General features: G+C 46.0%; 1 protein-coding gene across 5 annotated transcripts in view; it reads right to left on the bottom strand.

Annotated features, from left to right (window-relative positions):
* VILL (villin-like) overlaps positions 1-14,441 on the bottom strand; it is a 38,012-nt gene that overhangs the window by 12,827 nt on the left and 10,744 nt on the right. For 2 of the 5 annotated variants that reach the window (XM_014945158.1, XM_014945157.1), the window contains exons 2-9: positions 11,863-11,944; positions 10,047-10,121; positions 7,066-7,262; positions 5,047-5,155; positions 4,636-4,746; positions 2,586-2,785; positions 2,420-2,498; positions 1,937-2,035 (exon numbers count right to left, since the gene is read on the bottom strand). In XM_014945158.1, coding sequence (XP_014800644.1) covers positions 1,937-2,035; positions 2,420-2,498; positions 2,586-2,785; positions 4,636-4,746; positions 5,047-5,155; positions 7,066-7,262; positions 10,047-10,121; positions 11,863-11,931 — 939 coding nt within the window. In that variant the 5' untranslated portion in view covers positions 11,932-11,944. Of the gene's footprint in view, positions 1-1,936; positions 2,036-2,419; positions 2,499-2,585; positions 2,786-4,635; positions 4,747-5,046; positions 5,156-7,065; positions 7,263-9,308; positions 9,384-10,046; positions 10,122-11,862; positions 11,945-14,441 lie in introns of those variants that run through there. The other 3 variants (XM_014945155.1, XM_014945156.1, XM_014945154.1) reach the window with 2 other exon arrangements.

The raw sequence follows: 14,441 nt of genomic DNA, 5'->3' as shown, positions 1-14,441 counted from the left end.
ATGTAGACCTGAGCCAGCCCAAAGAGTGAACCTCCCCCCGTTGAACACAATGGCATGACCAAGGGCAGGACTCACCCCAAGACTTGCATTCAGACTTACAAACGGAGATGTCTACAAGTTGTCACTGTAGCGACTATGTTTATTTCTGAGTTTAGGAGACTGAGTCCTGCCCCTAGAAGCTGGTCACCTGGATCACATCCTGAACTTAATCTCTACATGGCACCTTAGGCTTGAAGAAAATCTCACTCAATGGGTCTAATGAAAAGCCTCTTCCTCTGTCTCATACAGCTCCATTTTTTTTTTTAAATTTTATTTATTGACTAAAAACAAATTACTTTTTTGCAATGGAGCCACTATTGAGTTACAAGACTACTTCAACAGAGGTGCTTGATACAACGCGAGAGGGAAGAAAATTATCTATGCTCTGCCACAATGCCAAAGTCCTTGCTTGTTTTTTGGGAACTGCTCTGTGTTTATCTCGGCAGGCTCCAGGATGACCTGGAGGTACAGCGCTGACAGCCGTGGTTCAGGGAAAGAGCCTGATTGTGGGCTTCTGAGCATTCATCTTCTGCTGTAAATACTGCAGCCACACACTCCCCCCCGGGGAAAAGCAGAGCAGATGGTCCTCCCATCCCTCCCACCTGCCACACTGAAAGAAAGAGATATCTTTTGTTCTACATGTGTAGCTCAGGGCCAGAATTTACAGAGATGATTGCCTACTTAAAAGCATCTGAGTTAAGCTTTTGAAAAGAGCCTTTAGGACCGCAATATAAGTTTTCAGGCAAAGTTAGTCTAAGCTATTGTCTTCTCCAAGACAATAGCTACAAACAATAGCTGCAATCGGTATTGAAGCTGGGTGTCTCCAGGTATGACCTTGTTGAAGGTGGGGCCACTGAAGTTCAGTATCTCCTGATAAGATCTCACTGAAGATGGGGCCATTTATGGTCTTCACATAAGTGAATAGACAAAAGATGAATTAAAAGCTAAGTTAGCTTGTAGCCTTCACTTCAACTTGCCAACTTGTAAAAAACCTACCAAACAGGCTCCCTTGAGGCTAATTTTTTCTGACAGGAAGCACTGAGGCATGCTCTGCCAGAAAATAACTGCATGGCATCTCATCTGGAGGTGCCAGGGCACTGTACTGGTGTGCTCTACCTTAACATGAGCCCTGGTCTTGCCTCAGGTTGGCCATCTGAATTAACAGCAGTTAATAACAGATCCCCTTCTACCCAGTGGAAGAGCCCTGTATCATCTTCAAATTCCCAGGCAGAACCTGGGCTCAGACCCATTACCATGGTGAAGAAGACTTACTGCCCATAACAGACTTGGGGTTGAGGCTTGCAGAACCTACATGTGAGGTCTGGCTTTTCCAGAGAGCCCAAGTAATCAACTTCCCCACTTGGTTTGGAACACAAAAGATGCCTTTCAGGGTCAGAGCTGTGGTCCACGCTGCCTGGGGCAGTGGCATTACGAGATGCTGTTTAGTGAGCACTGGTGAGCCTGGTGGCTGGCTGCAGTGTGATACCTTCACTCTCCCCAGCATCCTTAATATGGGGTCATCTTTTTATGGACCTGGTGACCATGAATTTGCCTAATCCCATCTTGACCCTGCAGATACTCTCTGCCTCCACCATCTCTTGAATCAGCAAATTTCAGAAGTCCACCACTTACTGTGCGACAAAGTATTTTCTTTTATACTTTATTTTCTTTAACGAATCTCTCCCTAGTTTTAGTGTCAGGTCTTAGTTCTAGTCCAATTTAGTGACTAACAATTCTTTGTTTACGTCATCAAGCCTCCCTTAGACATCTAACTTCTCTCTCTGTTACTACACAGGCCAGTTCCTCCAGACATACACTTAATTGTAATTAGTGGTCAGATCTAGATTAGCACTTAGTTAACCTCCCACAACATTGTTTGCACTGTACTACAACTCACCACAGCTCGAGTGAAGGCTGCTTTTTTCTCTTCCAGGCTGGAGGTTTTTCCTCTCCAGACGTAGATCTTAAAACCACCTTGGTCTAAAATGTAGCAGTCCTGGGGTGGAACAGGAGAAAGAGAGGTAAAAAACTCTGCACAGGCAAAGGTCCTCATTTGTAGCCTACCCAGGTTGAGCTCTTGTTGAAGATTTAGATTTAGCTCTCTTTGAGTCTGATTGACAAGCTAATATCATCCTTGATTGAGCAGGGTCCATTTGCCATCTCTCCTTAGAGCAGCTTCAATGCACCACCTACCTCCAGCCACTGAGGCTGTTGTAGTGCCAAGCTGTACTGTTTTCAGAGGACACCTGATCAACCTGAAGGATGGAAATACTGGTAGTTTTCAGGAAATGAGGTACCCCATTGAAACAGGTGCTCAGCTGAAAATAAAGCAAGCCACAGCATCCCTTTCTCCCTGTAAGCTCTGAAGGCTTTCTCTCACCTCATGCTGGAGCAGATCCTGCGTCAGGGGCCGGGTGGCTATCTCCTGTACCACCAGGTCGTTGTCCTTCTCGTAGACACTGAAAAACAGAGTCACCATGCAGAGTCAGGCTATACAGTGCTTGCTGTGAGAAAGGATGGGGTTTGGAGCCCATCCCCAGACTTACTGGTAGAGCCGGACGTTGGCTTTCTGCAGCTCATCTGCTTTTGTATCTGGGATGGCATCTCGGAGCTCCCCGCGCCTCTCACCCAACACCATCTTCATGATCTGCATGAGGTCCGGGGAGTCTTTCTCATTGTCAATGATGCCGATCTGAGCGCGGCCGCCTCTTTCACTGTCCCTGATGCTGCGAGCCAGAGCGAGACCCTGCACAGGGATCACCAGGGGTAAGTCCTGACCCAGACACCAAATTCAGCAAGCCTCAGACCTAGAGCAATGACTGAGCACCAAAACGCCAAGCCAGATGGCCACAGCTCTCTGAAGCTTCTAGTGTCCTCCAAATTTGGCTATTAAAAAGGGGGATGTGTCTATAATGTCTGCTTATTAACTAACTCTCAGGAAAATATTGTTTATTACAGTCACTCCTGGCGCTTGCTCTCACAGGGCACAGGCAAATAGTGTCCATGACAGGCACTGCCTATGTACATGAGCAGGTCCAATGATCTTCTGAGACAGTCTGGGAGAGAGATGCATGCATGCTGAGGACAACCAGGCTGCACGCTGCAGAGCTGCAGGACCCCAGGCGCCCCATGGTGACATTTTACATTTAAATGTTTCAAGTATTCAAAAACAGGGGATGCTTTCTGTGAAAAAAAAGCAGCGTGAAATGCCAAGCAACTAATTAGGCTGAAATCTCCATTTTCCATTGAATTCTTTTTTTCCATGACTCTTACCGCAATAGCTTTGAAAGGGGCCCCTCTTTGTTAGACCTAGGAAATGACCTGCTCGATTGCCAGGCCTGAGATGAACCATGGCTTGTTCCTGACAGCATCCTTCCCTCTACCTGCTCCCCCTCCTCTGTGTCCTGAGAGTTTCTTTTTCTTTTCTCCACCCTCTATTGGATTTTCACCCCTCACCATCATGTCCTGGAGAACTGCCTTCCCTGTGAAGCGTCCCCTTGTCCTTGCTCATCAGGTGCCACTACATGAAATGAAAAAAAGCAGCGTGAAATGCCAAGCAACTAATTAGGCTGAAATCTCCATTTTCCATTGAATTCTTTTTTTCCATGACTCTTACCGCAATAGCTTTGAAAGGGGCCCCTCTTTGTTAGACCTAGGAAATGACCTGCTCGATTGCCAGGCCTGAGATGAACCATGGCTTGTTCCTGACAGCATCCTTCCCTCTACCTGCTCCCCCTCCTCTGTGTCCTGAGAGTTTCTTTTTCTTTTCTCCACCCTCTATTGGATTTTCACCCCTCACCATCATGTCCTGGAGAACTGCCTTCCCTGTGAAGCGTCCCCTTGTCCTTGCTCATCAGGTGCCACTACATGAAAAGCAGACCCACCTGCCTTCTAATGTATATAATGACTGGCTACAAGGTTGGCCATCAACTTTGCTTAGGACATCTTGATATACCTTGCTTTATTACATCTCTGTATCTCAGTTTCCCTTATCAGTGAAATAAGGATAATGACCCCTTTGCAAAAAGTGCCTTAAGAGCTATGGATCTGACCTAGCAACACCTGGGTTACATACTCCTGCTTGGCTCATACTGACCAAGCTGGAATTGCCTGTGATGCTGTAAAAAAATTTAAAATTCATCTACCACAGCAGCCTGCTTGGCTCATACTGACCAAGCTGGAATTCCCTGTGATGCAGTAAAAAAATTTTAAATTTATCATCTACCACTGCAGATAAACCTACTGGTGCTGCTGCTGACTTTTTAGTCCCACGTCATGCAAACTACGTGGCATAGAGGGATGGAGATGGACCTCCCCAGAGGGAGCTGGATGCCTTTCTGGAGCTGGAGCTAGTGATATGCCCATGAAACTCAAGCTGAGGCCAGGTCTGGACTGTAAGCAAAGACCTTCCCTGGACCTCTGATATCAGCAGATGGGAAAGTAGATGATTTACTGTGATTTTCTCTGTTTATCTCTGTGTTGCTGGTTTTACTGAGATTTTCACTGGGCAAATATTGAGCACTGTTTCTCTATTTTCCCCCCTCCAGGCATCAAAAAATACCATTAATAAACCGAGGGGTTTTCTCCTCTACTCACCCTGGATTTCTCAGCAATGCTGCAGGTGGGTCCATTCCACTGAATCAGTACTTTCCCAAGGTCCAGCAAGAAAACATCACCCTTATTGAAACTGTCCCAGGAAAGCGCTACCTGTCATGAGGAAAAGAAAGCATTTGGCAGATGATGGGAGATAACAAGAGCTGCAGGAGATAAGTCACAGCCGTTGCGAACTTGTCCCTGGGGATGTAAGAACTGCTCTCAGCAATTCACTGAGCCCAATGGCTTCTCTCATGGTAAGACCAAACCCTTGAGCAAGGTCTTGAAAATGATCATGTAGTGGGGGTCCTTGAGCAGAGAGGAGCTATCTGGCAGGCAAACCTGGTTGAAAATGGGTGAAGGATGAGAGGCAAGGAGAAATTATTCATAAGGAGAGAGGGGTCTTCTTCTTACCTCTGTGGCTGACACGTGTTTCTTCCCCTTGACATGAAGAAGACGCTTGATGTTGTACATATTGGTCTCCACGTGCTTAAATCCTGAAGCCACTCCTCCCTTCTTGTAGCTGTTGTGTAGCAGGGCATAAAGAGTTAGAGCTGGTTAGAAAGTACCTTCCCCTCTATTCTCTGAGAACATCTCGAGCTTTTGGTGACAACCAAAAAACTTAGAGCTGATATAATCTCAAAGTCCTAAAAATTGAATGTCAAATGCTGTGCTGCTTCTCTCTACTGTTCATGGTCCCTGGTCAAACCATGAGTCCTCATGGTGTCCATCTGCCTGGGTTGTTGCCTGCTGTTGTGCGTCCTGAGCGAAGGTGTGTAGATCAACAGGTAGGTCAAGGATGGCAATGGAAACATAACACAACCGAACGGAAAATCCCATTAACCACGGCAGTGCCATCTCAGAATTGAAATATTCCATAAACATTCAATTAAAAAATGAAATGTATTTTGCAGAATATTTACTTTTTGCTGAAATTTGGTTTGTTTTTTTTTTAATAGTTACTCTATTAAAAGTAGCTTAGATAGGAAATTGTTGCCATATCAGAACAAAATGTGATCATAAACAGGTACAGAACACTGTCTTTCTCTCAGATTTAATCTACCAATTTTGTTGTCCTTCTGTCCTTGAGCACACACTTTGTGATAGCTGCTGTTAGAACTGAACTGCCCCACTGCATGATGCCATCCTCTCCTTTCCATGCAACTTTGCAAGGAAGACACTATCACCTCCTGACAGCACACAGAGGAACTCCCAGAGCCTTTTTAATGGTTTTTGAACAAATCTAACCCACTTCCACATGTCCTAGACCATATTAGAAGACAGATCTGATGTTCATTCTTCAGGTCTTACAGTAATAATTGACACAATGTAATTGATGCATGTAACTGCTATTTGTGGGAAAGAGATAATTGCTGAAACTTTTACAGTTAGCTGTAATATATAGTTATGTGGGTATACATGTGTTTTATCATAGCTTGGAAGAGATTGGCAAACGTGGTCAGGCGTGTGAGTGGTTCACAGTACTTCAGACTTGTTTGGCCCAGTTGAACATATCCCAGAAGGATGCTCTGGTGATTAGTCCACCTGCCAAGGTGTGGAAAGAGCCTGCTTTAATTTCTCATTCTGCCTCAGACATCCTGTTTGACCTTAGGCATGTGGTTTAGACCAAGACGATGTCTAACTCATACTGATTTCACAGGCAGATAGGTTTCCAAATGGATTTCTAAACCTACACGCTTTTGGAGGTCTGAATTTTAGTCCTTCATTGCCCCTTAGTCATCTTTATAATGAAGATAAAAGCACTTTTTTGTCTTACAAGAGTCCTGAGGAAACTCGTGAGAGGTTATAGAGATGTACAGTACAAAGTTATCAAAAACCAGACTAGGATAGAAGGTATTAACCAAGGATGGGTTTTCATCTGAGTTTTCTTCAGCTCTTTAAAAACAAGGCACTTCAGTTGTTTTTTTGCCACTGAAGGTCCTCCTGGAGTCACCTTTGAAAGATCCAAAAGGGAGCCACGGCCACAGGGTAGGATTAAACCCAATTTTAGATGGTTGAAGTTCAGAGTCAAACTTTACTTCTACTGCAGGAATTTTATGCCCAGTGTGAGCCAAATCAGCCCTTCTTGTCAAGGTGGATGTTAGTCTGAACTGCCCTGAGTGGGTGTATTAATTTAAAGTGTCAGGAGGAGAGGAAGGAGGACCCTAGAGTGAACAAAAGGGAGGTTAAGTTGCATTTATAGCAAGTATCTGGGAAAAAGACCAGTAGAAGAGAATGACATGGTTCCAGTTCCAATGTTTACAACTAATTTTTTTCAAAATGGGAAATTCTGCTTCTGAATTTTGACCAACTTCAGTGCTGATCCATGTTTTTCAGATATTTGAAACGTTGATGGCCCCTGAGATGCAGAGAAGGAGAGAGAACCCCAAGGACCATGACCCACCTCGTTGCAGGGTATTTTACGCTACTCACATAATGCCGTTGCGGAAATAGCTTTGGAAGGTCTCGGACTCATGTCCCTGCACTTCCCGGTGCTGCACGGGGCTCCCCCCGAGGGCGTTGTCCAGCTGGGTGACGTACATGGCCGCGGCGCCTTGCTCATCCTGAGATGAGTCCTTGCCAATCCAGTAATGCAAATCCACAGCGGAGCCACGAGAGGTCCTTTTGGTCTGGAAGAGGTGGGAAAGACAAGTCAGGATGAAGACACAGCTCATACGTGTGTTTCAAATAACATCACTGCCCAGGGAGATCTGGCAAAACCAAGCGACTCTGGAGACCTTTCCCAGGGCCTTTCCCCATTCTGCCTTTTGTCTGGGCAAAGGGAGACAAGACAGAGCCTTAGGTTTCTCCTTGGGAGCTCAGCCTTGGAGCTGATTTGGGAGAGCACTGCACTGAAGGATGTTTTTGTCTTAAGTGCTTTTATAATTCTTGATATCAAGGAAAACTGAGCACCTGTGCAATTGCAAAAATTAGCACGCTCAACCTGTCCTACCTTTGCAGAGTCTGATATTAAAACTTAAAGGAGACTCTTCTCATAGATCTCCTTTTTTAAAAGCAATGTACACTGCTATTTATTTGCCTGGATATACTATAATTTCTTTCCCTTTTCTCTTTCTCATCTCACACTACATAGTAACACAAACTGCCTCTGAGTTCCTGCTGACTTGCAAAACAGACTGAGCTCCAAAGGAAGCCGAGGCTGTGTGTGCGTGCTGTGATTCATCTCATTACAGGAAACCCCAACAGCTTAGAAAGAGGAGGCAAGCCATCTGAGAACAGGTGTGCTTATCGTTGTGTGAGTTGTACCCGGCACCTACTGTGTTAAACTCCATCATGGACACCTGGGAAAGGTAATAAAAGCTCATCTTATACACTGGGTTCGACACTAAGTTGTGTTTATTTGCTTTGTGGAGCTGATACCACAGCGAAACACACGCTAGAACAACTTGAATGAGCTCAGTTCCTCCAAGGCACAGCTAATTAATTTGTTGCAAAATTGCTCAATTTAATACACTGTTACTGAAGATGATCAAAGTCCCATTGTTCTGTGGGCTGTCTTTGTTTGGAGAGCCTCCAGTCAAGATGCAGAATGCGAAGATTAGTATTTTTACCCTCCCATCTGCAGTGGGTGGAGGAGAGCAGTGGGCTGATGAAAGGCTTTTCTGCCTGGGGAAGCTGTTGCAAGGTAAGCTGACCCTGTGAGCGTCAACATCTACAGTGGTATCTAGAGTCAACTTCGTGCAAGGACACATATTCTCCTCTAACCATGTCTTTGGGTGGCTGCTACCAAACCGATTCACCAAAAGCACTCAAAAGGTAGTGTAAAGGCATATGGGTGGTGAATTAGAGCAGGACACTCATTCTGTGTCACTGTCCCAGCCTGCTTTCCCAGCTTGACACATAGAGAATGTCCATTTGTTTACTGTGGGATAATAGAGGCTTTGCTGTCTCTTGACTGATGGAGATGTTTGCAGGAGGGACACTTTGACCCAGGAAGTGGGAAATGCTTCTGGTTTCCACCGTATGGATGTTGTCTGATGCAATGGGGCCTAGGTTGCTGCGTGCAGATGAAGAGATTTGGAAGGAAGTCTGGGAGCTGAATGCAATCATCCTCCCACAGAGTTCTGGGAACACAAGGCACTTTGTACAGCCCATATAGCAGAGCTGGTTCTCAGAAGTTCCTCATGCTTGTAGCTATCCTAGGTTGAGCTGGTTGCAAGTAGGCCTGGACCAAATTGCGTGGAGGTCCAGACAGGTGAAGTGTCTTAATGGGGACTTGAGAAGGGCTTTCAGAGCCTCTCTGTGTGACACTGAATAGGTGGCACACCTCCTTAACCCACATCTCCTGCTGAAAATGAGACCCTCCTGTCATCCACCTCTCACAGGCCCCGAAGGTCAGACAAACACAGACCTTGATTGAGTTTGCCAGGAATGTACTGGCCATTTTTCCATGTCTGGACATGACTCAGTTGATCAGAAAATGAACAATTTCAATGAATTACTAAGTTAACGGTTCCTCTGGATTTCTAATTTACTAAACACAGTCTTAATGCAACAGCCACATTAAATCCAGGTGTGTGAACACACACGCACGGCCACTTTTACCCACAGTGATGCTCTCAGCAGTGGGGATACCATCATCCAAGCCAGGGCTAAGCAAAAAGAATTGAACCACTTTCCTACCCCAGAGACCAGCGTTTGCTAGCCTTACTTACGTGCAGAACTATGTAACAGTCCCCTTCAAAGAACGTCCCGTAAGCTTTTTCAGGTAGAGGAACCATCTTCATATTCTGTAAGGAAATGAGCATTGGGGTCATTGCTGGAATTTCAGAGGCAGAAGTTGACATGTGTGAAACAGTACAGCTGGGGTGCGTGAAACACTAAGGTGACAAGCAGGGTTTGGAGGAGGAAGAACCAGGGCTGTGCTTGTGAGTTAGGAAAAACCACTTCTGGGGGAAATCCCAACACAGACCTTGATTGAGTTTGCCAGGAATGTACTGGCCATTTTTCCATGTCTGGACATGACTCAGTTGATCAGAAAATGAACAATTTTAATGAATTACTAAGTTAACGGTTCCTCTGGATTTCTAATTTACTAAACACAGTCTTAATGCAACAGCCACATTAAATCCAGGTGTGTGATGAGATGGTGAAAGCACATTGCCAGGAATGTACTGGCCATTTTTCCATGTCTGGACATGACTCAGTTGATCAGAAAATGAACAATTTCAATGAATTACTAAGTTAACGGTTCCTCTGGATTTCTAATTTACTAAACACAGTCTTAATGCAACAGCCACATTAAATCCAGGTGTGTGAACACACACGCACGGCCACTTTTACCCACAGTGATGCTCTCAGCAGTGGGGATACCATCATCCAAGCCAGGGCTAAGCAAAAAGAATTGAACCACTTTCCTACCCCAGAGACCAGCGTTTGCTAGCCTTACTTACGTGCAGAACTATGTAACAGTCCCCTTCAAAGAACGTCCCGAAAGCTTTTTCAGGTAGAGGAACCATCTTCATATTCTGTAAGGAAATGAGCATTGGGGTCATTGCTGGAATTTCAGAGGCAGAAGTTGACATGTGTGAAACAGTACAGCTGGGGTGCGTGAAACACTAAGGTGACAAGCAGGGTTTGGAGGAGGAAGAACCAGGGCTGTGCTTGTGAGTTAGGAAAAACCACTTCTGGGGGAAATCCCAGAAGTACGAAGGGGTGAGAAGGGGCAAATGATAATGTTGCTTGGGCAGATTGGCAAGTATTTTTTAGTCTCCTTGCTCTTCAGCAATCTTGCAGGTCTAGAGCAAGAAGACCTAGAGGTCAGGCTGAAGTGCTCCAGAGCTTGCTTTTGTAGGGAATTTCCCAGGGGAGTGAGCACATCTCATCCTAGGTTTAGTTTTGAGGTGTGGTTTTTACTCAGTACCTCTAAGTTCAAGGGTAACATTCAGGGCTTTGTTAAGATAACCACTTTGCCAGGGATTCAGAGCAACTAGCAGTGCTGAGAACAGATGGATTTGTGGAAAATGATGTGCAACTAGCAGTGCTGAGAACAGATGGATTTGAGGAAAATGATGTGTCCCTCACCCCTCCAGACCCTAATTGCACACTTCCTCTGGTACAAGTGCAGAATTACATGCCTGCCCAGCATAAGTGCCTTGATGTGCCACCCCCCAGTACACACACAGCTCCCGAGCTGGAACTGGCTCTGTGGTTCCCTGGAATCAGAGACACACATTCTTCTGGTGGCCTAACTTGTTTCCCAGCATATCAGCTTGACCCTTGTGAACCGACATGTCTCTAATTACAGATTCTCTGGAAAGAAGCTTAGTACAGTGCTTTGGAGAGAAATGGGAAGGCAAAGACCCTGCGATATTTGGAACATAGCTGGGATGTGTGAGGGACTACCACCACTTGGAGATGTGTTGGAGCCCCTTCTCACTGCTCCCCTGAGTGGACTCTGCACCTCTGTCTATGCCCCCTCTCATTGCAGGCTCTAATTACAGATTCTCTGGAAAGAAGCTTAGTACAGTGCTTTGGAGAGAAATGGGAAGGCAAAGACCCTGCGATATTTGGAACATAGCTGGGATGTGTGAGGGACTACCACCACTTGGAGATGTGTTGGAGCCCCTTCTCACTGCTCCCCTGTGTGGACTCTGCACCTCCGTCTATGGCCCCTCTCATTGCAGATTAATATCCTTGCAGAATTGGGCCAGAAGAAGGCAGAATTGAGCACAACACAGCTCCAATTCAAAATCAAATACCACCACAAGCAGAAGGTGACCTTGCAGGTGGTGGTGTTTCTCCTTGCAGTGACCCATTGATCAGAGTGGGAAAGACAAGGATGAAGTGGAAACAGACTCCATGGGACACCTTTGCTGCAAAAATGGGTGCCTTCCCCATGGCAAATGCTGGTACAGACTGAAGTTATATATACGTAACCTCTCATCTTCATGAAACAGGGCATTAATTTCTGGTGTGCTAAAGCAGATTTACATTGGTTCCTGAAGCAGATGAAAAAGCCTCCAGTGCTGATTCAGTCCCACCACATTCATGTTTCCTTACTCAATATTATCCTTGTTTTACAGAGCAGGAAACAAAGCAACAACATGCTGAAAGTTGCATCAGGAGATGTTGTGTCTCATGTTTTCCGCTGCATCTTATCTGTAAGAACCTGTTTTCCCACCCAGATTACTTCGAGAACAGCTCTTTCTTGAACCACACACACACACATGTGCAGAGGACATATGCCATCATTGCCTCTTGTCATACCTCTATGCTCCATATCTGCAGTCCCAGCTTTCTCTCGATAGTTGGGAGATTTGTGTCACCCTCTGTCATCCTGCAGTCTGAGCTAGAAGGAAAAGGAAGAAGGAAAAAACAAAATAACTATATAATTGGATACAATAGTATGTGTGCTGGTCAGCTGGGTTCCTCTTACCCTCAGTGGAGGTTTAATACAGATAATGAGAGACAGTGTCTCTTGGCTGACTATGAAGGGAGCACAGCTGTAGTTATCAACAGTTAGGTGGGATGTACCCCCATTCCCAGGCTGTCCATGCTCAAGGAGGGGCAATCAAAGTGTGGGATCACAGCCCAGCAAAGACTGGATAGGGGACCATTGCTCTGGTGTGAGATTAGTTTTCCCCTATTTGAATAGGTGGGAAGGATTCACTGGGTGTTGGCCCTGACATCAGTACTGCTTTGTTCCCACCATGGCACAAGGGGTGTCAGAGGCAGCAGGTGACCTCAAGGAGACCCATGCCCTCCTGGAGCAGCCACTGCAGGTCAGGTCCACTACCCTGGAACACTGGAAGCATAAGGAATGAAGCCCTTCCACTTCAGGATGAGATTTATGTCTAAATGAAGACACCCGCAGATATTTCAGGGCAGGGCACCAGGCTCTCAGATCCGTAAAGGTCAATAGAGACATAACCGGTGCAGTCAGCAGAGCATATGGAGTGATCCAACTGATGACCCAGATGTCTACGTTAAATGTAGCTGAGCAGCTCCCCAGGCTCTGCTGCCTGTACAGGGAAGAGGTAGGTTTCAGTTGCCCACACAAAAGTGTCTGGGGACATTGGAGATGATTTTGGTATCTCCAGCTGCCCCTCATCACCATCAGGGTGATGGTCTCCCTGTCATATCTACTGGCTGTGAGAAGAAAAAAGGACTACCCTTAACTATGCTCCCTCTTCCTGCTGCTTGGATAGCTGAGGTTTTGCTCAAGAAACAACTTCCAAACCCAGCCTGTTTACAGCAACCCCCTGAAGCAAATCAAACCCCAAACCAATGAACATGGAAGTCCTGGGTCACATCCTAGCAGAGCTGGCTGGCCTGTGGGGCATGGCAGGTGCCTCCTGAGCAGCTCAGCTCCGATGGAGCGGCCACAGGACAGATTGTGTTTGTGCAGGGGCAAGACCCATATCAGCCGTTCCCATATGAGTCAATCTTGCTCATGAATCAAAGCCCAGCTCTGAGAGAAAACACGGCTCACTGATTTCTGTGTTTTGCATTCGTTTGCTTCACCACCACGCTCCCCTGATTTGCATTTGCTCATGACAGACTGAACGATTGTACTATGTTAAAAACAACAACAACAACAACTTGATTGACTGCATTTTCTTCTCCGTCTCTGGATGAAAAGGCTGCACTGATTGTAGGCCACGGCCTCCCCTGTGCTCCTCTGCTCAGCTGTAGAAAACCGCCCACGAGAAGGAACGGTGCCATGGCTGCCTCAACTCAGCACAACTGAGCCACAACAAGATGAAAAATAAAAGAAGCTATTGCACAAAGCCATGGAAGAAGCTTCTTCTGAAGGAGGAACACATCAAAGACAGATGATCCCCCACCAGAAGGCGTGTTTATTGCTCGAGTTAATAGAGCATGGGGAGAGGTGCTGCACTTGGCACCACAAAGTCATAAGAAGCCATAGTCCTCCTTCCTGAAGAGTTTGCACACTAAGTAAGAGCACAAAAATTGCTGTTCTAGTCAGGAACATTGGTCCATCCAGGTCCCCCATAGCCCAGAACTGCCAGATCCTGGCTCCTTGAACAGATGGTAGAGAGATGCAGGTACCTCCAGGGGTGTTTTGGGTGCAACCCCAATCCAGGTCCCCCATAGCCCAGAACTGCCAGATCCTGGCTCCTTGAACAGATGGTAGAGAGATGCAGGTACCTCCAGGGATGTTTTGGGTGCAACCCCAACACCTCTCTGCTAACTGAGCAAGCATCCCTAGTCTGGCAGCACTCAAACATGCTCACAACACCTCTCTGCTAACTGAGCAAGCATCCCCATTCTGGCAGCACTCAAATATGCTCACTCCTTCCTGAACACAGATATACCTGAAGGACTGTGGAAGACTGAGTCCATGTGGCCTCACGTACCTACCAGGAGCACATTCAGCAACCTTCACCTCCCTTTCAGTTCTTCCATGTAGCTTTCAGGCAAGAAGACAAACAACAAGGAGAAAGAAAGACAATTTTCATCTCAATTCCCAGAAAGGAAATTGAGACTCAGACAGATCAAAAGCCAGATCCAGGAAGATATTTCAGTGTCTACAGGAGAGGTAAGCATTTTTCGGAATGGGGTCCTGACTCATCTACTGTGAAGTCCATGGCTATCAAGAACTGAAGCCAAAAGCATTATCCCTGTTCAGATCTTTAACAAAAGACCTTTCATTTCGTTTTAATATGGCATTTGAAAAGTCCCTATCAAAGAAAAAAACAAATGAAGCGTCCTTCCCTCAGCTATCTTTTAAATTTATTGAGGGTTTTTCCTTCCAGTGTCAAAACAGGATCAACCTGAAAATAAAGCCAATTAAAGATGTTTGTGTGTGAGGGAGAATTCGG

This window comes from Calidris pugnax, unplaced genomic scaffold, assembly GCF_001431845.1.
Source record: "Calidris pugnax isolate Ruff unplaced genomic scaffold, ASM143184v1 scaffold54, whole genome shotgun sequence".
NCBI classification, from domain to species: domain Eukaryota; kingdom Metazoa; phylum Chordata; class Aves; order Charadriiformes; family Scolopacidae; genus Calidris; species Calidris pugnax.
Note: the sequence above shows the minus strand (reverse complement) of the source record. Positions and strands in the feature narration are given on the sequence as shown.